At 41.6% G+C, this 21462-nt stretch overlaps 2 protein-coding genes across 3 annotated transcripts in view; one reads left to right on the top strand and one right to left on the bottom strand.

The window, feature by feature from the left end:
• The window catches only part of DST (dystonin), a 473375-nt gene that overhangs the window by 54035 nt on the left and 397878 nt on the right, over positions 1 to 21462 (top strand). The gene's annotated exons all lie outside the window — the stretch shown is intronic.
• LOC311517719 (E3 SUMO-protein ligase ZBED1-like) lies at positions 7269 to 21294 on the bottom strand. Of its 2 annotated transcripts, XM_084622806.1 has the most exons (3): positions 21213 to 21292; positions 20580 to 20953; positions 7269 to 11619 (listed from the first exon to the last, which is right to left on the bottom strand). In XM_084622806.1, exon 3 carries the CDS (start codon positions 11217 to 11219, stop codon positions 9462 to 9464), a length of 1758 nt encoding a protein of 585 aa, XP_084478932.1. In that variant the 5' UTR covers positions 11220 to 11619; positions 20580 to 20953; positions 21213 to 21292; the 3' UTR covers positions 7269 to 9461. The 2 variants fall into 2 exon arrangements, with proteins under 2 accessions (XP_084478932.1, XP_084478931.1); XM_084622805.1 differs by lacking the exon at positions 20580 to 20953 and having other exon boundaries at positions 21213 to 21294.

Raw genomic sequence — 21462 nt, 5'->3', positions numbered from 1 at the left:
AAATAATAAAAGTATTCCAAAATTAAGTTTAAATGTAATTATATTTAAATTTAATTTAATTAACTCTTAAAATAACATTTTCCAAAACAAAAAAGTTCAAATTAAATTTTGGGGGGCAAATTTTGTTGAAAGGGATATGATTTCATGAAACATTCTTATTCAATCCAAGTAGCATTTTTTGATGGAAAACAGCTTTGTTTAAAACTTTTGGAGCAGCTCTACTGTGCTCTTGACAGAAGATGCCATATTTCATCTTAAATCTGCTTTCATCAATTATGCCATTTGTTTACTTTTTGTATTTTATTCAGATTGGACAGTGAAAATAGATTAGTCACTTTCATTTTTGCTGTTAGGGTATTTCATTTTCTGGCTGCCATTTACCAGCAAAATGCTACAGTGTTTCAGCTGCAAACATTTCAGGGAAACGTTCAAATCCAAACCAAACTGTTTCATAATTTTTTTTCTAAATCCTGTAAATATTTCTATTAAAATTTGATTTTTTTAAATATATATATATTTTTAAATCTAAATGGTGGCTCTAAAAGTATCTAAAATTTTCCCTTTTACATCAATTATTTTAGAAGAATTATAATTGAGAGCAATATAAATCTAGTAGCTGAAACACTGTCACACTGGTGTAGTTTGTAAAGTCATGTGTTAAATAAGCCGAAAATGACTGACAACTCAAAAACTGGATCCTTGAATCCCAGGGCTGATTAAACCTGGTGAAATTGTAAACAAAAAGAGGTCTCCATTATGTTTGTAGCTGTTTCCAGCACTTCATACTTAGCAGGCATTCTAGCTTCAGAGTGATGTGTAGGCAGAGTGACAACCCTGAAATCTTACTTTAGAGATTATCTGGGACATAGATAATTTATTTTTATAGGCCTTTTTTTCCTTTTACAAGTAATTCTTACATCTCGTATTGGCTGTAGGCAACTGCTTATTTGTGTACACATTGTTCAAAACTCTGACACCCATGTGGCGCTTAGCCACTCACCAGACTGGCTGCTGGATCCAGTGTGTTTTAACCCTCCAGAGTCGAGTCACTGTCCCAGGCTTGGGGTCCCTGGGCACACTCTTGGGGTGCAGATCTTCTATCTGGCACCTCTTCCTGAGAGTTTAGATCACATAGCCCACTGCCCAGTCCCTGGAATCAGTGCTGACCCCTCATATTATCCTGTATCTGAAACACACCTTCACCTAGAATCCCACTGAAGATGTGAGCCTTCTGGATTATAGTTTAACTTTCTCAAGGACTGAGCAATAAGGTGGTGCACATAGCCATACAGACTTTTCCCTGGATTCTACAATGCTATTAATCACGTGAGAAATACACAGCTCTAAAATAATAAACCCTACATGCATTTCCTATGTCAGTTTCCTCACCACTCCAGAGCATTCTTTGGGATGGGGTCAGTATTGAATGGCATGTAAATACAAGAGTGGCAGCCAAAACAATTACATTAATAAACTGGAAGAGTGAGACAATTCTCTACATTGATTTGCAGATTACTGTCCTTCTGGATGTTGTCAAGGTTCCTCCCCCACTCTGAACATTAGGGTACAGATGTGGGGACCTACATGAAAACCTCCTAAGCTTATCTTTACCAGCTTAGGTCAAAAACTTCCCCAAGGTACAAAATATTCCACCCTTTGTCCTTGGATTGGCCGCTACCACCACCAAACAAATACTGGTTACTGGGGAAGAGCTGTTTGGAAACTTCTTTCCCCCCAAAATACTTCTCAAAACCTTGCACCCCACTTCCTGGATAAGGTTTGGTAAAAAGCTTCACCAATTTGCCTAGGTGACTACAGACCCAGACCCTTGGATCCTAAGAGCAATGAACAATCCTCCCAACACTTGCACCCCCCCCTTTCCTGGGAAATGTTGGATAAAAAGCCTCACCAATTTGCATAGGTGACCACAGACCCAAACCCTTGGATCTGAGAACAATGAAAAAGCATTCAGTTTTCTTACAAGAAGACTTTTAATAGAAATAGAAGTAAATAGAAGTAAAGAAATCCCCTCTGTAAAATCAGGATGGTAGATACCTTACAGGGTAATTAGATTCAAAACATAGAGAATCCCTCTAGGCAAAACCTTAAGTTACAAAAAAGATACACAGACAGAAATAGTTATTCTATTCAGCACAATTCTTTTCTCAGCCATTTAAAGAAATCATAATCTAACACATACCTAGCTAGATTACTTACTAAAAGTTCTAAGACTCCATTCCTGGTCTATCCCCGGCAAAAGCAGCAGACAAACAGACAGAGACCCTTTGTTTCTCTCCCTCCTCCCAGCTTTTGAAAGTATCTTGTCTCCTCATTGGTCATTTTGGTCAGGTGCCAGTGAGGTTACCTTTAGCTTCTTAACCCTTTACAGGTGAGAGGATTTTTCCTCTGGCCAGGAGGGATTTTTAAGGGGTTTACCCTTCCCTTTATATTTATGACAGATGTAGTGAAATGTTTGAGAACTATCTTCATTCCGTTCTGACTAATAAAATAGCATTACAATCTCATCTGGATTTCTGGACTTCATATGAATGCTGCTTGGATCAGCATTAGCTCTGAAATGGATTTCCACTAGGAAAACCCCTACTGCTCCCTGGCCCTGAAACACCCTTTCCCAAACCTTGGTTGCTCTGATATGATTGTTCCAAGAGAAGAAACAGAGAGAGAGAGAGTCTTTGTCTATTGTAAAAAGAAAAGGAGTACTTGTGGCACCTTAGAGACTAACAAATTTATTTGAGCATAAGCTTTCGTGAGCTACAGCTCACTCATGAAAGCTTATGCTCAAATAAATTTGTTAGTCTCTAAGGTGCCAGAAGTACTCCTTTTCTTCTTGCGGATACAGACTAACGCGGCTGCTACTCTGAAATATGTCTGTTGTAGGCTTCATATCCTCAAGTGCCCTTTTACTCTTTTAAATAGTTGCCTCTTTAAGACCATTTCCTGGGTGACTGACCTGATGCCATCTAATAACGACCCTATTTTTTCATGAAGAGGCCTGTGGAATTCTTTGAGCTTGCTTAGTGGTGTCTTTATGACAACAATTATAGAATAAAACTCCATGTTTGTTGTGGTGGAATAAGATATAGAATATTAGGGTTCAAAGAGACATCAGGAGGTCATCTAGTCCAATCCTCTGCTCAAAGCTGGACCAACACCAACTAAATCATCCCAGCCAAGGCTTTGTGAAGCGGGGCCTTAAAAACCTCTAAGGATAGAGATTCCACCACCTCCCTAGGTAACCCATTCCAGTGCTTCACCACCCTCCTAGTGAAATAGTTTTTCCAAATATCCAACCTAGACCTCCCCCACTGCAACTTGAGACCATTGCTCCTTGTTCTGTCATCTGCCACCACTGAGAACAGCCTCACTCCATCCTCTTTGGAACCCCCCTTCAGGTATTTGAAAGCTGCTATCAGATACCCCCTCACTCTTCTCTTCTACAGACTAAATAACCCCAGTTCCCTCAGCTTCTCCTCGTAAGTCATGTGCCGCAGTCCTGTTGCCATTAGAAAAGGAGATAGTAAATTCCCTCTACTGAACAGTAATTTGCCCATATGGTTGGTGAGCCTAAGTGGACATGAAAGTAATTTAATGTTGAATTAGGCCATTGATATTTATGAATTTTAATGTTAGCATTTTTTCCTTCTGTCTTTCTGCTTGTTGCTTTATTGAATAAAATGGAAAAATCTGTAGACAGATCTATATGGCCTGATCCTGAGCCACTCTGTGTCTGGATGTCCGTTACAATGATCAGGACACACATATGGAAGAAAAATAGATGGATATTCATATAACATGATTGGGTCTCTAATATGTGAAGTTTTTCTACTCAGTGTTTTTATTATGCTTTTTTGAGAATAAGACCATTGGTTTTACATTGCCCCTGTTTGTAGCCCTTGTTTGCACTGTAATTATTCCTGACACCAGGCATTTCCAGGTGGTTCACAAGAGCTGATCATACACATTTGCTGTTTTGTACTTTGCATCACCCTATCACAACCAGGATTTATGTGGTGAATATTTAACATCAGGAACACTCAGTCCTTCTTGGTCTCATCTTATATTTATTAAGCTACTTTAGCAGACATTTCTCAGTTTGAGATCTCAATTAAAATAAAAATGGACAAAAGTAACTTATCGAATGTTAACAGACTCACTATCCTCCAAACAGGAGAATTGTGAAAATATATTAATTTCCTAAAATTATTATTCAAATATTAATTTTTATTTCACCATTCCTTTTATCTGTTTCATTCCTTTATTTCTGGTCGTACTTATCTATTGCCCTTAAAGAACTTGACAAAATAAAGGCAAAATTAAAAAAAGTGTTAGTGATTCCCCATTAGTTCAATATTACTGAAATATAAATAATACAGGACTAGATTAAAGTTTTAGCCTCAGCCCGGAGTGAACGGCAGCGTATAACTGTGCTTTCAGCTGATAACCGGCAGCCTCACGCTGCATGAAGGGTCCCCCAACGGTGGAAAGTCTGTTCGGAGGGAGGCTGTGAAGGTGCAAAATGCATACAGTACCTGCTCCATAATGAGCCTTGAGCCAGCACAACTCCAGAAGCAGTGACACTCCCAAAGGATGGGATGCTTGCATTGATTCAATACAGTCCCTGGACAGCTTCAGTCAGCCAGAATTAAAAGCTGCTCTCCCCTAACAGAATCCCCACTGGAATAGCAGTGCATAACCCCCCTTCTTTTTGGAAGGCTAATCATTGAGTGTGCAGTTTCTCTCTCTAACGTTTGGTGCTACGGTGCCTCAGTTTCTCTGTGGCTGGTTAAATGGATTTTGGTAATTTTGATGCTTTGGACCTCCCTTCCAGAGGGAAAAAAAGAGCCCAGATGAAGGCAAATCCAAATGAAACAAGTTCTTCTACCTTCAGGGGCTAGCTCAATTGGCTTGTCCTCCTTTGGCAGATAGTTTTTTTGACCCTCAGGGCAGAGGTTTCTGCACTACCTGCCTGTGGGCATTATGAGGCATCGATCTACAAGCCGCAGCCCTGGACCCTAAATCTTGGGGTCTGTCCTAAACCCAAGATTACCTTGCTGTATAGTTTCCTAGAGCCACTTGCAACAGTACCCCTCTATGGTTAGACCTTTTATCTGGCCTTTCTCAAGCAGTCCTCTGTAATGCCTTGCCCAGGCTCTGTCTCATTCTTCTGCCCCACAGGGAGCCTTTCCCTAAACCCTGGTTACAGGAAAACTCCTTACAGCCCTCCCCCTTACTGAAAACAGGCTTCCTTTTATATGTCCCAGCAGACCTGGCTCTCAGTCAGTTGTTCTTAGTCACATGGTTTCAGAGAAGAACTCAGGCACAGCTCAGAGCTGAGAATTGAATGCTTAAATGCTTGTTAGCCCCGAGACAATCCCACATGGGAAGCAGCTGCCCAGAATTTGTGTGTGCAGTTTGCATCCACCTGTGGTAGTGAAGGTGTATGGACCCACTGAGATCAACCATGCGCTTCTAATGCAAGCAGAACTCCTATTAGATTTGCCTGTGCATGGACTACAGAATTGGATGTGTAAGGAGTTAGATATATAATGAGAGCTATGCTAATTCCGTATTTCACCACTGTTCAACAGTAGACACCACAAATAAGCCTTCAGTCTAATGAGCAGAATGAATGCATAATCAGAGGCATAGAATAAAGCAGCAGTATCATCTTGGTCTGTGACCCCATCAGCTCTCAAGCTAAGCAGGGTCAGGCCCTGGTCCTCATTAAATCTCTAAAACTAAGTTAAGCAGGGATGTTCCTCGTCAATATTTTAATGGAAATCCTAAGGTTCTTCACTCACCTGCCTAAAATATTGTGTATTATTATAATTATTGTTTCTCAGTTGTGTAGAGCAAGGTGTTTTACAGATACATAATAACTAAAGTGACTATATATTTTGGTTTGATAGGACATCCTGATTTTTCATATGCTGTTCTGATGTCCAAGGAACTTCTTTCAAGACACCTGAAATGTGCTGTTTTTTTTTATTGTATCACTTTTTCATCATACCTACAAAATGTTTATTTGAGACTTATTGCTATGCCAAGGAGAATGTGCTTGCTGGGAACAAACAGTCCAGTGGAATGACTTTTGAGTTTGATGAACAGTAGCTGGGGTGAAGGGAAAAGTTGAATGAGTGTAGACTCCTATCAAACCTGTTCTTTTTCTCAAAGAAAATGTTAGACACTTGGTCAGTGTTTCATGATAAACTGACTCAGAAAACCAAGGTACTGGAAAAAAATTCTCCATACTGAGAAATAAGCATATGTTGCTGTTGAGTCAGAAACTAGCAGTAGCAATACCAGACCAGCACACATTTATAGGTGTACATTTGTAGGACTGTTCTAATACCTAGACAAATCCTTTCCCCCAGTCATCCCAGTTTTATTTTGAAAATATGGTCACTTCAGTAATAGAACAGTTGTCCTGAAGAGTTTATACGCTAATGAGATAAAATACATGCACTTGCTGAAGGACAGCTAATCAGAAGACATGCAAAGGGTGCCATGCCCCCACCTGTTCATCTCCATAGCTGAAAGGGTTGGACCCTCCTTACATGGGTGCTCTGCCTCCATTGTAGGGTTACCAGTGCAGGATGACTGCCATGTTTCACCCGGAGTGGATACGTTTCAGTGACATGGTGGGAGGGAGCAACGTTTCTAATCTCTCAGGATGGAAGGAACTCTAAAAGGTATTATTATTATTATTTAGGGCCTTAAGGGTGGGGTTTTGAAGCAGAGAAAAACTGAAAAATTTGTCAGGGCTCAGTCTGGGAAACAGAGAACCGTGTGGGATTAGCAGGAAGACAGTAACTCAGCAATGAGTTAGAGCTTTTTTTTCCAGAAAGCAGCTATAATAATAATTAATATAATAAAATAATAATAAATATTCATAGCACCTATATTTCAAGCGCTGTACAAACAGTAACAAAAATACTATAATCCTTACAATACATTTGAGATTATAAATGAGAAATAAGGACTATGAGGCAGAGAAATTAAGAGTGAAATCAGGATGATAAAAACCGATGATCTAAAAAAATTTGACTTTTTTTAATATAAATTGGGGATTTTGTAATTTAAATTGGATTTTGAAAAATTTAAGTATTTAAAATTAAATGTGAAGTTGCAACCTACATTAAGGTCTAAACTTTTTAAAATCTTTTAAAATAATTTACATTAATGTTGGGATTCCCTCCAAAACCTCTTTCCAGTTGGCTTCCCAAAAACTCCAGTTGAACTCCACGTTTCATCACACAGGTATTTTTATTTGGCATACAGCAAAGCTATGCTGTGTTGCTCAGACTCAAGTGTAGGAGGTGGGTATAGGGCATACCACACATCCAAAGTTACACAGAAAACCTCTTCCTTTATATACATGTACACATCACATTGCATTTACTATACTGTGCATCACATTTTGGGATTGACTTGGTTACTTTGTAGAAACCAATCCCTGTACAGCATGCTCTTTCCATGCATTCATGCATGATCTGACCTCTACCTTATCTTACATTTAGACTCGTTTATTAATACCAGGATGTTCCTGCTGATCTTAGCTAGCTATCCTGACTCCAGCATAATGATTGTTATGGCAACTTAACCTTCCCAATGATGCCCATTAAGAAGTGAAGCAAGATACTTATGTCAAGTCAGGCCTGCAATTAAATGCGAAAATAATATTGATCAGTACACGTTTGCTGTCAAGTTTTGAAGAAATACAACACACTGAACTGGTGGAAATCATTGGTTAAGAACCTGGAACCACAGGTTTTTGAAGTACTGAACCTGTTTTTGACAGTAAGTGTAGAGAAAATATTTTAAACATTTCAGTTTATTCATCTGGTTCAGTTCAATTACGTGTTCACTAAGAACGTAAGAATGGCCATACTAAGGTCAGGCCAATGGTCCATCTAGCTCAGTATCCTGTCTTCTGACAGTGGCTAGTGCCAGATGCTTCAGAGGGACTGAATAGAACAGAGCAGTTATTGAGGGATTGATCCATCCCCTGTCATCCAGTTCCAGCTTCTGGCAGTCAGAAGTTTAGGGATACCCAGAGCATGCAGTTGCATCCCTGACCATCTTGGCTAGTAGCCATTGATGGACTTATCCTCTGTGAGCTTATCTAATTTTTTAAACTCAGTTATACTTTTAGATCTGTAGGAATGTGTGGCCATCCCTTCCCTTCAGTCTTGGAGAGAGGCTACACCCCCTCGGGCTCGGGTCCCTACCAAGGCAAGGGTTATTGGGGCAATTAACAGTCTCTAAGACCCTGGGTGTCTAGCCAGGTCAGGTGACAAGCAGTCCAGGGCCATGGTCTCAGGTGGGGCAGGGTAGAAAGTCTAATGAGCTCAGGCCGTCAGGCAGGGTGGGGCACCAAACAGTCAAGGGGGCTCAGGCCCTCAGGCAGAGTTGAGTACAAAACACACGTCCTGATGTTCTGGCTCTTGCGGACAGCAGACAAACACAGGCCTCTTGGCCTAGAGTGGGGAGGCTGCCACCCCAAAGGTGGGATTGGGAACAGAGGAGTAGGGGAACCTGGGCCCAGCCCAGGGCCCTAACAGTGGCGTAGTGTTCAGCCACTGGATCAGTGGGGATTCAGCTGAAACATGCTGACCTGGATTCAGGCAACGACACAACCAGACGATAGTCTAGTGTTCCAGGGCTACTTCCTACATGCCCTTAAAGTGTGTCTGTGGCTCGGGGTCGTCCGCAATCTCCCTGGGGTAATGGCAGTCCTAGCAGCTCCTTGGCGTCCCTGGCGGCAGACAGCTCTGGCAACTTCTCCAGGTCCTCGGCACTGTAGCAGTCTCTGTCTGTCTCGATACACAGCAGTGGACGAGAGCCATCCATCACCTCCAGCGGATCCAACCCAACTGAGCTTCAGGCCCCACCATTTATACTTCCTGTCCTTACCCCTCTGCTTCCAGAGGGGTGGAAAGGGTTCCTCCCTGTCAGTCTCGGAGAGTGGCCATGCCCTCTCACTATAGGCCCTGAAAACATCCTCTGGCAATGATTTCCACAGGTTGACAGTGCATTGTGTGAAGAAGTACTTCCTTATGTTAGTTTTAGGGCTGTGAAATTATTAAAAAAATGAATTGCTATTAATCACGAGATGAAAAAAATAGTTGCAGTTAATTGCAGTTTTAATCGCACTGTTAAACAGTGTGATTAAGTGGATGTTTTCTACATTTTCAAATATACTGATTTCAGTTACAACACAGAATACAAAGTGTACAGTGCTTACTTTATATTACTATTTTTGATTACAAATATTTGCACTGTAAAAAGATAAACAAAAGAAGTAGTATTTTTCAATTCACCTCATATAAGTACTGTAGTGCAATCTCTTTATTGCGAAAATGTATAATTTTTTTTTATATAACTACACTCAAAAATAAAACAATGTAAAACTTTAGAGCCTACAAGTCCACCCAGTCCTACTTCTTGTTCAGCCAATCGCTAAGACAAACAAGTTTGTTTACATTTACGGGTGATAATGCTGCCCACTTCTTATTTACAATGTCACCTGAAAGTGAGAACAGGCGTTCACATGGCACTGCTGTAGCCGGCGTTGCAAGGTATTTACGTGCCAAATATGCTAAATGTTCGTATGCCCCTTCATGCTTCGACCACCATTCCAGAGGACATGTTTTCATGCTGATGACAGGTTCTGCTCGATAACGATCCAAAGCAGTGCAGACTGATGCATGCTCATTTTCATCATCTGCCACCAATGGAAGGTTGATTTTCTTTTTTGGTGGTTCAGGTTCTGTAGTTTCCGCATTGGAGTGTTGCTCTTTTAAGACTTCTGACAGCATGTTCCAAACCTCATCCCTTTCAGATTTTGGAAGGCACTTCAGATGCTTAAACCTTGGGTCAAGTGCTGTAGCTATCTTTAGAAATCTCATATTGGTACCTTCTTTGTGTTTTATCAGATCTGCAGTGAAAGTGTTCTTAAACTGAATAACATATTCTGGGTCGTCATCTGAGACTTCCATAACACTAAATATATGGCAGAATGCGGGTAGAACCACAGAGCAGGAGACATACAATTCTCCCCCAAGGAGTTCAGTCACAAACCTGCAGGGCTCAAGTAGTGTTTCTAGCTTTTGCAGTTTTTCGAAATCCTTACTTGTTGGCACTGATAGTTTTTGCTTTTGAAGAGCTAATGTGGCTGTGATAGCAGCTTTATTGCAAAGCAGGTGCTGAACCATACCCAATGTGGAATTCCATCTGGATGAAATATCTTGAACAAGAGGTTCTTGTTTCTGTCCCTTTACAGCTTGTTGTATTCCTAGCTCTGTACTGTTTATTGGACTGTGTTTGAAATGGCCCACAAGTTTTCTACATTTTTCCAGTATGTTTTCAAAACCACCATCACTGAGCGCGACTGTAATGGATCGTTGCAGACTGTGAGCGATACATGTCATGTGTTCAAAAGGCAAACAATTGTCTGCTGCTATCATATTATGTGTACTGTCAGTACTAATTGTTGTTACTTTTTCCTGAATATTCCATTCTTTTGCAACATCCAAGAAACACTCTGCACATGATTCAGCATGTCTCTCTTCAGTATGCATTACTGTTAAAGCAAATGACTGCAGTGTCCATGAAGCATCAATCAGGTGTGCTGTGACTCCAAGATAGCTGTGATTGCTCAAGGATGTCCAGTGATCACCAGTCAAAGCAACAGCTAGTGCATTTTTCAAAAGCTCCAACTTGGTAGTCTTCTCGTTGTTATATAGATCATGTATTCGTGATGCAATGGTTCCTTCAGAGGGCAAGGTGTATAACTGATTGGAAGATGCAATTTGAATAACATCTCTTAGCCCTCTGTCATTTACAATGTTGAGTGGTCTGCAGTCCGTAGCTATCCACTTTGCAATAGCATTGGTTAAGGTGTTGTACTTTGTTTGATCCATGGGCTTGTAGCGATCCTGAAACTCTGCAAGCGTACTCTGTTGCGGCTGGATGGATTCAATTGCTGTTGGTGGGTTATCTGTAGCACAAGAACTGGAGGCAAAAGCATGTTTAGCACGTAGGTGATACTGCAGACTTGAAGTACTTCGATGGTATTGGAACTCAGCCTTGCAATAGCTACAGATAACCGTTCTTTTATCCAGAGAACCATCCGAAAATTTTTTAAAAATAAACCTCCCATTCAAAAGACCTGATCTTTTGCTGCTTTGCTCCATTAACTTTTTCTGATATTTAATCACTCTGGAGCACAAGAACACAGTAGAACTGTGCCAATGTCTGGAATAATTCAATAAATTCTATATAATCAATATATATTTGTGTCTTTGCTGTTGATATGGAAAGATTTTACCTCAGGATTTTAGCATTCAGTAGGGGAGTGAATTGTGCAGGAGGCTTTTTTCCCCTGCTGCTGCTGGATTAGCCTTTATTATTTATATATACTATTTTGTATGTGTCTCCTTTACAGGAGTCTTGGCTCCTTGAAGGGGTAAGATTTTTATCTGAGAAAGTCAGTATTCTGGAGCTGGGAGAGGTGTGAGTTGTGCAGGAGAAGGGTGGATTCTTGATGCTGCTCCTGTTAGGTTGGGTTTCTTCTGAGCTTGTCAGGCTCACCTCCTGTCCAAAGAGGAAGAGTTTCATCTTAGAAATCTGCATTCATTGTTCGGGGGGACAGGAAGGGTGGACTGGGGAGGAGGAGAAAAGGACAGGGAGGAAGCAAGTAATCACTTGTGCAGGAGGAGAAGAAGGGAGGTGTCCTGCTGCTGCTTCTGGAAGGGTGATTTCTGATACTGGGCTCATCAGGCTTCCCTGCTTTTAGAGAACTAGGTAGACTCCGTTCAGCTGAGTGAGCCCTTGTCTGCAAGGGAGGGTGGATTTTACTGCAGGGACTTGGCATGTGCCAGGGGAGGAGAGGCTGATGCCGGGAGGCTGAGCTCACCAGGCCGCTGTTCTCTATGTGGTACTCCTCACTTCCCCCTCTCAGGAGTCCTGAGCAGTCCCCTTCAGCAGCAGGGCCAACCTTAGGGAAAATGGCACCCTGGGTGTACTTGTATTTTAGTGCCCCTGGCCGCCATGGGCATCCCCCCATTACCCTGGCACCCATGGGCTCCCCATTCCTCCGTTACCCCTGGTCTGCAGGGGTTCTCCAACCCCCATTACCTGCAGGCCCTGCTGCCTCCCCCCAGTGCTTAATTTGTATTGAAAGAGGTGGCAGGGCTCAGTCCTGGTCCAAATTAAGCACTGGCTGGGCGGCAGGTGCTGGCTGGGCACCCAGCTCTGAAGACAATGCTGCTGCCAGCAGCAGCCCAGAAGTAAGGGTGGCATGGTATATGGTGTATTGCCACCCTTACTTCTGCACTTCTGCTGTGGCTCATGGTGCCTGGCACTCAGCCTGCAGCTCAAGGTGGGCTCCATATTGTTACCCATGGCCATGTCACAGCCCTGTGGTCACTCCTGCCTCACCGGGGGTGCCATTTCAAATTCTGGTTTGGCATGAGTGTGTGTGTGAGGAGGAGGGGAAAGTGTGTGTTTGGGGAGCCCTGTCTCTTTAAGCAGAGCACTCAGGAGCCTGAACGCTTTTTCAGCCAGCCGCAGCTGGTGTCAGCAGCACTCACTCCTGAGCCAGCAGCAGCAGCAGACAGACTCACCCTGTTCCCGGACCCCAGTTCAGCAGCAACTGGGTAAATGGGGGGGGGGAATACCCTGACATCAGCCCCTTCCACCTCCTGCTCCCACTCTACGCAGCAGACAGGAGGCAGACTCTTGGTCTGGAGCAACTTGGCCAGGGGCGGCTCCATGGGGGGCGGGGAGGAGGCAGAGCAGCAATGGAGCAGGGCGGTGGGAGAAGAGGCACCTCTGCCCCAGAGGCAGCAGTGGCGCTCCCGGGTGGTGGCCCCCCAGACCCACACCTAAGCCCAGCCGGGTCCAGCAGGGAGGGGATGGTTCAGGTGGCGGGGGGCCAGTCTCCTCTCTCCCCCCTGGAGGGCTTTTAACTGACTCTCCCAAATCACCCACAGACTAGAGGACTGGGTCATGATTGATAAGTGCAGCAGGAAGAGGGGGAGATGGCTAGAGACACCCAGAGATGGGGTCCTGTGGCAGTAGTTCTAAAGTGCCTTTTCCCTGCTTTGCGACCTTGTGCCTGCTGGCTATTGCCCTTACCCCTCCCCTCATATCAATAGATCGTTGTGGGGGGAGGGAGCGCATCTGGTCTGCATATTATGGAGTCTCTTGTGTCTGGCTGCCTCCTGCTGGCTGCCACAACCAGTGCCTCCCTCCCCACCGGGCCGCCGCCTAGTCCCATCTCCAGAGGTGTGTCAGTAACTCTTGTTTAAAAAAAAATGCGTTAATTTGTTTTAAGTTAATTTCATCCGTTAATTGACAGCCCTAGTTAGTTTTAAACCTGCTGCCTACTAATTTAATTGGGTGATCCCTGGTTCTCGTGTTATGCAAAGGGGTGAATAACACTTCCTTCTTAACTTTTTCCACACCATTCAAAACTTTATAGATCTCTATCATAGTCCCCCTTAATTGTCTCTTTTCTGAGATGAACAGTCCCAGTCTTTTTAATTTCTCCTCACATGGAAGCTATTCCACACCCCTAATCATTTTTGTTACCTTTCTCTGTACCTTTTCCAATTTTAATCTTTCTTGAGCTGGGACGACCAGACCTGAATGCAGTGTTAAAGGTGTGGGCATACCATGGATTTATATAGTGGCATTATGGTATTTTTTTGTCTTATTATCTCTCTCTCTTTTAATGGTTCCTAACATTCTGTTAGCTTTTTTGACTGCTGCTGCACACTGAGCAGATGTTTTCAGAGAACTATCAACGGTGACTCCAAGATCTCCTTTTTAAGTGGTAATAGCTAATTTAGATCCCATCATTTTGTAAGAAAATTTGGGATTATTTTTTCCAGTGTGCATTACTTTGCATTTATCAACATTAAATTTAATCTGCCATTTTCATAGAATCATAGAAATTTAGGACTGGAAGGGACCTCAAGAGGTCTTCCAGTATAGTCCCCTGCACTCAAGGCAGGACTAAGTATTCTAGACTATCCCTGACAGCAGTGGGGGATTATCACATGGGCCAATGGGGCCAGTGCCCAGGGTTCAGTGCCAATTTAGGGCACCCGGAAAAGTCTCCCCCTCCTGCAGCCCTGGAGTTGCAGTGGGGGCGCTGAGCTTCTTTAGTCTCGGGGCTGCAGCGATGGGGGCTGGAAAGGAGTGAGTGGGGGAAGGGGCGGAACGGGGTGGGGTCATGGCTGCAGGGGAAGGAGTAGAAGGGGCTGGGACTGTAGGTGAAAGTGGGCAGAATAGGAGCAGGACCACAGACCCAAGGGATGGGACGAGGCCACAGTTCTGGTGCCAAGGCCCCCACTTGCTCCGGATCAGGGCCCCAGGAGACCTCTCTGCGTGACAGGTATTTGTCTAACCTGCTCTTAAAAACCTCCAATGACGGAGATTCCACAACCTCCCTAAGCAATTTATTCCAGTGCTTAACCACCCTGACAGTTAGGAAGTTTTTCCTAATGTCCAGTCTAAACCTCCCATGCCACAATTAAACCCCATTGCTTGTTGTCCTATCCTCAGAGGTTAATGCCAAAAATTTTCTCCTTCCTCCTTCTAACAACCTTTTATGTACTTGAAAACTGTTACCATGTTCCCTCTGTCTTCTCTTCTGCAAACTAAACAAACTCAGGTTTTTTCAATCTTTCCTCATAGTCATGTTTTCTAGACCTTTAATAATTTTTTGTTGCTCTCCTCTGGACTTTCTCCAGTTTGTTCACATCTTTCCTGAAATGTGGTGCCCAGAACTGGACAAAATACTCCAGTTGAGCCCTTATCCGTGCAGACTAGAGCAGAAAAATTACTTCTTGTGTCTTGCTTACAACGCTCCTGCTAATACATCCTAGAATGATATTTGTTGTTTTTGCAACAGTATTACATGCTGACTCATATTTAGCTTGTGATCTATTGTGACCCCCGATCCCTTTCCACAGAACTCCTTCCTAAGCAGTCATTTCCCCTTTTGTGTGCAATTGATTGTTCCTTCCTAAGTGGAGTATTTTGCATTTGTCCATATTGAATTTCATCATATTTACTTAAGACCATTTCTCCAGTTTGTCCAGATCATTTTGAATTTTAATCCTATCCTCCAAAGCACTTGCAACCCCTCCTTGCTTGGTATTGTCTGCAAACTTTATAAGTGTGCTCTGTATGCCATTATCTAAATCATTGATGAAGATATTGAACAGAACTGGATTCAGGACCAATCCCTGCAGGACCCTACTTGATATGCCCTTCCAGCTTGACTGTGAACCACTGATAAGTACTTTCTGGAACCAGTTTTGTTGCCCGTTCACTCTATTTTGTGAGATCCCTTTGTAACTCTTCACGGGCAGTTTTGTAGTTAATTATCTTGAGTAATTTTTAGGGCTGTCAAACGATCAATCGCAGTTTTAATTGCGCTGTTAAACAATAATAAAATACTATTCATTTAAGTATTTTTGGATGTTTCCTACATTTTCAAATATATTGATTTCAGTTACAACACAGAATTCTAAGTGTACAGTGCTGACTTCATATTATTTTTGAATTCAAATATTTGCACGTAAAAAAGGTAAAACAGTATGAAGTGAATTGAAAAACACAAGTACTATAGTCCAATCTCTTTATCATGATGTTCTATCTCTTGCGGACAGCAGACAAACGTATGCCTCTTGGCCTAGAGTGGGGAGGCTGCCACCCCAAAAGTGGGATTGGCAGCAGAGGAATAGGTGAATCTGGGCCCAGCCTACTACACCAGGACCCAGCACAAGGCCCTTACAGTGGCAGACTGTTCTGCCACTGGGTCAGTGGGGATTTAGCCGAAACATGCTGACCTGGATTCCTACAACGACAGCTAGACATAGTCTACTGTCCCTGCGCTATTTCCTACACTCCCCTTAAGGTATACCTGTGGCTCAGGGTCATCCTCTGTCTTCAGTGTACAGTGCTTACTTTATATTATTATTTTTGATTACAAATAACTGTAAAAAAGATGAACTGAAAAATACTATTTCTTTTATTTACCTCATACAAGTATTGTCGTGCAATCTCTTTATCGTGAAAGTGCAACTTACAAATGTAGAATTAATTTGTTTTACATAATACTGCACTCAAAAATAAAACAATGTAAAACTTTAGAGTCCACAAGCCCACTCAGTCCTACTTCATGTTCAGCCAATCGTTAAGACAAACAAGTTTGTTTACATTTACAGGAGTTAATGCTGCCTGTTTATTTACAATGTCACCTGAAAGTGAGACTAGGCGTTCACATGGCATTGCTGTAGCTGGTGTTGCAAGGTATTTATGTATGCCCCTTCATGCTTCGACCACCATTCCAGAGGACATGCTTCCATGCTGATGATGGATTATGCTCGATAATGATCCAAAGCAGTGTGGACTGATGCGTGTTCATTTTCATCATCTCAGTCAGATGTCAGCAACAGAAGGTTGATTTTCTTTTTTAGTGGTTCAGGTTCTATAGTTTCTGAATTGGAGTGTTGCTCTTTTAAGACTTGTGACAGCATATTTCACACCTCATCCCTTTCAGATTTTGGAAGGCACTAGAGATGCTTAAACCTTGGGTCGAGTGCTGTAGCTATCTTTAGTCATCCCATATAGGTACCTTCTTTGTGTTTTGTCAGATCTTTAATGAAAGTGTTCTGAAATCAAACGACCTATGCTGGGTTGTCATCTGAGACTCCCGTAATACAAAATATATGGCAGAATGCAGGTAAAACCACGGAGCAGGAAACATACAATTCTTCCCCAAGTTCAGTCACAAATTTTATTAACGCATTGTTTTTCTGATGAGCATCGTCAGGATGGAAGCATGTCCTCTGGAATGATGGCTGAAGCATTAAGGGGCATATGAATGTTTAGTATATCCAGCACTGAGTGGACCTGTAGGCTCTAAAGTTTTACATTGTTTTGTTTTTGAGTGCAGTTATGTAACAACAACAAAATCTAAATTTGTAAGTTGCACTTTCACAATAAAGAGATTGCATTACCGCACTTGTATGAGGTGAATTGAAAAATACTATTTCTTTTATCATTTTTACAGTGCAAATAGTTGTAATAAAATAATAATATAAAGTCAGCACTGTATACTTTGTATTGTGTGTTGTAATTGAAATCAATATATTTGAACACATAAAAACATCCAAAATATTTAAATAAATGGCATTCTGTTATTGTTTAACAGTGTGATTAAAACTGTGATTAATTTTTAAATCAGGTTAATTTGTTTTGAGTTAATTGCTTGAATTAACTGAAATTAATTTACAGCCCTAGTAAGTTTGTACTATCTGCACCTCTTTTCCAGATCATTTAGGAATATGCTGAACAGCACTGACCCCAATACAGATCCTTGGGGGACCCCACTATTTATCTCTCACCATTATGGAAATTAGCCGTTTATTCCTACCCTTTGTTTCCTATCTTTTAACCAGTTACTGATCCATGAGAGGACCTTCCCTCTTATCCCATGACTCGTTACTTTGCTTAAGAGCCTTTGGTGTGGGACCTTGTCAGAGACTTTCTGAAAGACCAGGTACACTATATCAACTGGATGACCCTTGTCCACATGCCTGTTAGCCCCTTGAAGAACTGTAATAGATTGTATCAGAGGGGTAGCCGTGTTAGTCTGGATCTGTAAAAGCGGCAAAGAGTCCTGTGGTGCCACAGGACTCTTTGCTGCTTGTAATAGATCGGTGAGGCATGATTTCCCTTTACAAAAGCCATATTGACTCTTCATCAACATATCATGTTAATCTATGTGTCTGATAATTCTGTTCTTTACTATAGTTTCAACCAATTTGCTTGGTACTGAAATTAGGTTTACCAGCCTGTAATTGGCAGGATTGCATCTGGAGCCTTTAAAAAAAATTGTGTTATATTAGCTATCCTCCAGTCCTCTGATTTATACAATAGTAGTTCGCAGTTAGTAGTTCTGCAATTTCATATGTGAGCTCCTTCAGAACTCGTGGGTGAATATCATCTGGTCCTAGTGACATATTACTGCTTAATTTATCAATTTGTTCCAAAACTTCCTCTACTGGCACTTCAGTCTGGGACAGTTCCTCAGATTTGTCACCTAAAAAGAATGGCTCAGGTGTGGGAATCTCCCTCAGATCCTCTGCAGTGAAGAGTGATTGTAAGAATTAATTTACTTTCTCTGCAATGGCCTTATCTTCCTTGAATGTTCCTTGAGGGTGCAGTGGGTCCACTGATTGTTTGAGAGGCTTCCTGCTTCTGGCATATTTTAAATAAACTGTTGTTGTTAGTTTTTGTTGTTTTTTGCTAATAGCTTTTCAAATACTTTTTTTGGCCTGGATAATTATGCTTTTACACTTGACTTGCCAGAATTTATGCTCCTTTCTATTGTCCTCGGTATGATTTGACTTCCAATTTTTAAAGGATGCCTTTTTGCCTTCTCACTGCCTCTTTTACTCTTTTTTATTTAGCTATGGTGGCATTTTAAAAAATCTTCTTACTGTTTTTTTTAATCTGAGGTATAAATTTAGTTTGTGCCTCTATTATGGTATTTTCAAATAGTTTCTGTGCAGTTTGCAGGCATTTCACTCTTGTACTGTTCCGTTTAATTTCTGTTTAACTAGCTTCCCCATTTTTGTGTAGTTCCCCTTTCATAGTTAAGAAACCAATTGGAAGTTGAGAAAGCGGGAAAGCTTGTTTTCCTCTTCCAGTCTATGAGAGGATGAGATATACTAGTTCTAAAATCTTGAAGCACATGGTGACCAGAAACAATCTTTTCAATTCACTAATTACAGATAATATTTCCTTTGGTTAATAACTCAGGTTTAAACGCAAATCATATTCTGAGAAAAAAAGTTTATATATTCAGCACATTTAGGATAGTTTATTTAATTTAAAAATTAAAGTGCACAAAAACAGCAATTTAAACTGAATTTGAATTTCTAGCCAAATAAAACTTGACAAAAATTACAGATAATAATCGTCATCTGGGACACAAAAAATTAATCATTCACCATTTTGTAACATCATCAAAATGTAAAAATTAAGCATCTGAATAAATGCTGATGAAGTGAGCTGTAGCTCAGATAAATTTGTTAGTCTCTAAGGTGCCACAAGTACTCCTTTTCTTTTTGCGAACACAGACTAACATGGCTGCTATTCTTGAAACCTTAAATAAATGTTTATCCTCCTGGTTATCAAAGAGAAGTACCAAATTTAGTGTAAATGTTATATTTAGTTGCAAATCGACATGTTTTAGTGGTTAGCAAACAATGAGAATCAACCTTTCATTTGCAATATAACTAAAAAGTACAAATGTACAATATGATTACAGTCAAAGATCAAAATCAAGATTTCCTGCTTTTTGATTTAATTAATTATTAAAATAGGTGATTTAAGTCTATCCAGCCTGGGGTCAATCCTCTCCCCTTCTCCACAGCTGTGTGAGGAAGCTGAAACCGCTGCAGAAACTGGTGAAGGCCCAATGTGTGTAGGGGGAATGGGATATATGGACTCCATGCATGATGGACGTGGCTAGTTGGAAACCATGGAGCTGAGGCCCTTGAGGACTTCTTTTCTTGTTAGTTTCAGAAAAGTCTTTGAAGCTAAGGTCAGGCCAGGAGAAACTGAACTCATGTCGACACAACATTATCTATTAAACCTCTTGTCTGCCAGGAATTGACTAAACCTCCTTACCCCTGCAAGGGGTGCACATAAACGGTAGGGGTAGGGCACCCGTACCTCTACTCTGTGTCCTTTTGGGAAGAATTCCATTTTCCATCAGTACTACAGGATTTCCCCTGCACCAACACCAGTTAGACAGAGAATCATAGCTCTGATTAGTTCTTTGAAGCTTTCTGACTCCCAGCACTGTTCAATCTCTTACACCATCATGTTTTGGTGAACAATGCAAGAATTTAGTGAGAGAACTGTTCAAAATTATTGTTTTGAATTCAGTATTTTTTCTGTAAGTTAACAGATGGACCTGTACAATGATAGAAAAGGGAACTAGAGTACACTTGAATATGATCACCCACTGATCATATCCACCCTTTATTAAGAGGATTATTTAACTGTGTAGGATTGCAATTTAGGCTGTAGCAAAAAATTTTCATTGCATTATTCAATCATTTATGATTCTGGGTTGTGCAGTTTTGATTTTTAAAAGATACCTAAAATGCCAATCTAATAATAATATATCTCATCAACCAATGCATGATTACAGTGAAAACCATCGAAAAACATTTCAGAACCTGAAAGAAAAATTATCACCAATAATAATTGAGCCGCAATAAATTATGTTTTAATTCAATAGGGGCACATCTCAAGCCCTTCTAGAGGAGGCAGGCGCCCAAAAAAAACCCCAAGTTGAAAATATTAGCAGGCATTTATATCGTCACAGTTTCCTGATCCAAGAAACACTGGAGTCTAGAAAGGCTGAAAATGGACTCTACAAAATAAAGAATACTAATATATAACAAACCAGATTGAGAATAACATGCCACGAAAAATTACTGCCACTAAAATCATACCCTGGGTTGGAGCCAGATTACACAACGCAAGGACTATTGTAAATCTCCATCTTGAATCAGCAAGTATAGCCATTGTTTTCCAACCAGGTGCACTGGCAAAGCCCCAAACATCCTCAAGCAGGAAATGCAGAGAAACAAATAGGAAGGCACACGATCCCGCATCAGCTCCCCAGCACTTGTGTGCGAGGGTCGATCCTGAAGATTTGTTTACCAAATCACCAAGTGTAGACTAAACTGCCACCATTTAAGCATCTCATTTTCCCACTTCCTCTAACAGGGTAGGGAATCCAGAAATGGCACCGCCGGTTCATGTCCCTGCACTGCATCATTTTTATTCCCGGCAGTGATCCGGTTCTGCGTAGCTGCTGTCTGCTCTGTTTATTAGAAAAGATAAACAGGCATAAAGGATATAAACGGAGATCAAACGTTTGTTTACTGAAGCTGTCTCAGCGAAGAGCTGCTGAAAACCGCCATTTGTGCACCCAGTGATTGGAGACGAGGCCGTTCGGAGAAACACACATCCTCTCTCCTTCCCTCCTAATCAATGCATTTTCTCTGGGAATTGGCTACTCTGATTAGAAAACTAGGGCTAGAAAAGGGAGTCCCGGAAGATCGCGGGTACAGGGGACTTACCAGGGTGTGGTTTCGGAAACCTACTTGCAGTAACAAAGGCTCAGCATCCTGCGTTTGTTGGTGGGGGTTTTTTTTTAGACAGAGTTACATTAATGATTTAACCAGCAGCCTGGTGATGGTAAATCTTTTCCTTGGCCTGGTGGGGGAGCCAAATGCTATCAGTTTGTAACCGGGAAGCTTTTTGTTGCTGCTGGGTTTATTGTTGGGCAAGTCCGAGATCATTTGTGAGCTGGTTGCCTGACCGCAGGCC

Source organism: Lepidochelys olivacea (assembly GCF_965140295.1).
Source record: "Lepidochelys olivacea isolate rLepOli2 genome assembly, chromosome: 3".
Classification (NCBI taxonomy): Eukaryota; Metazoa; Chordata; order Testudines; family Cheloniidae; genus Lepidochelys; species Lepidochelys olivacea.
The sequence above is the reverse complement of the archived record's forward strand: the minus strand, read 5'-3'. Positions and strand labels throughout refer to the sequence as shown.

Coding starts and splice junctions, on each gene's coding strand:
- LOC311517719 (XM_084622805.1), bottom strand. CDS start 11,219: ATGGAGCAAAGCAGCAAAAGATCAGGTCTTTTGAATGGGAGGTTTATT.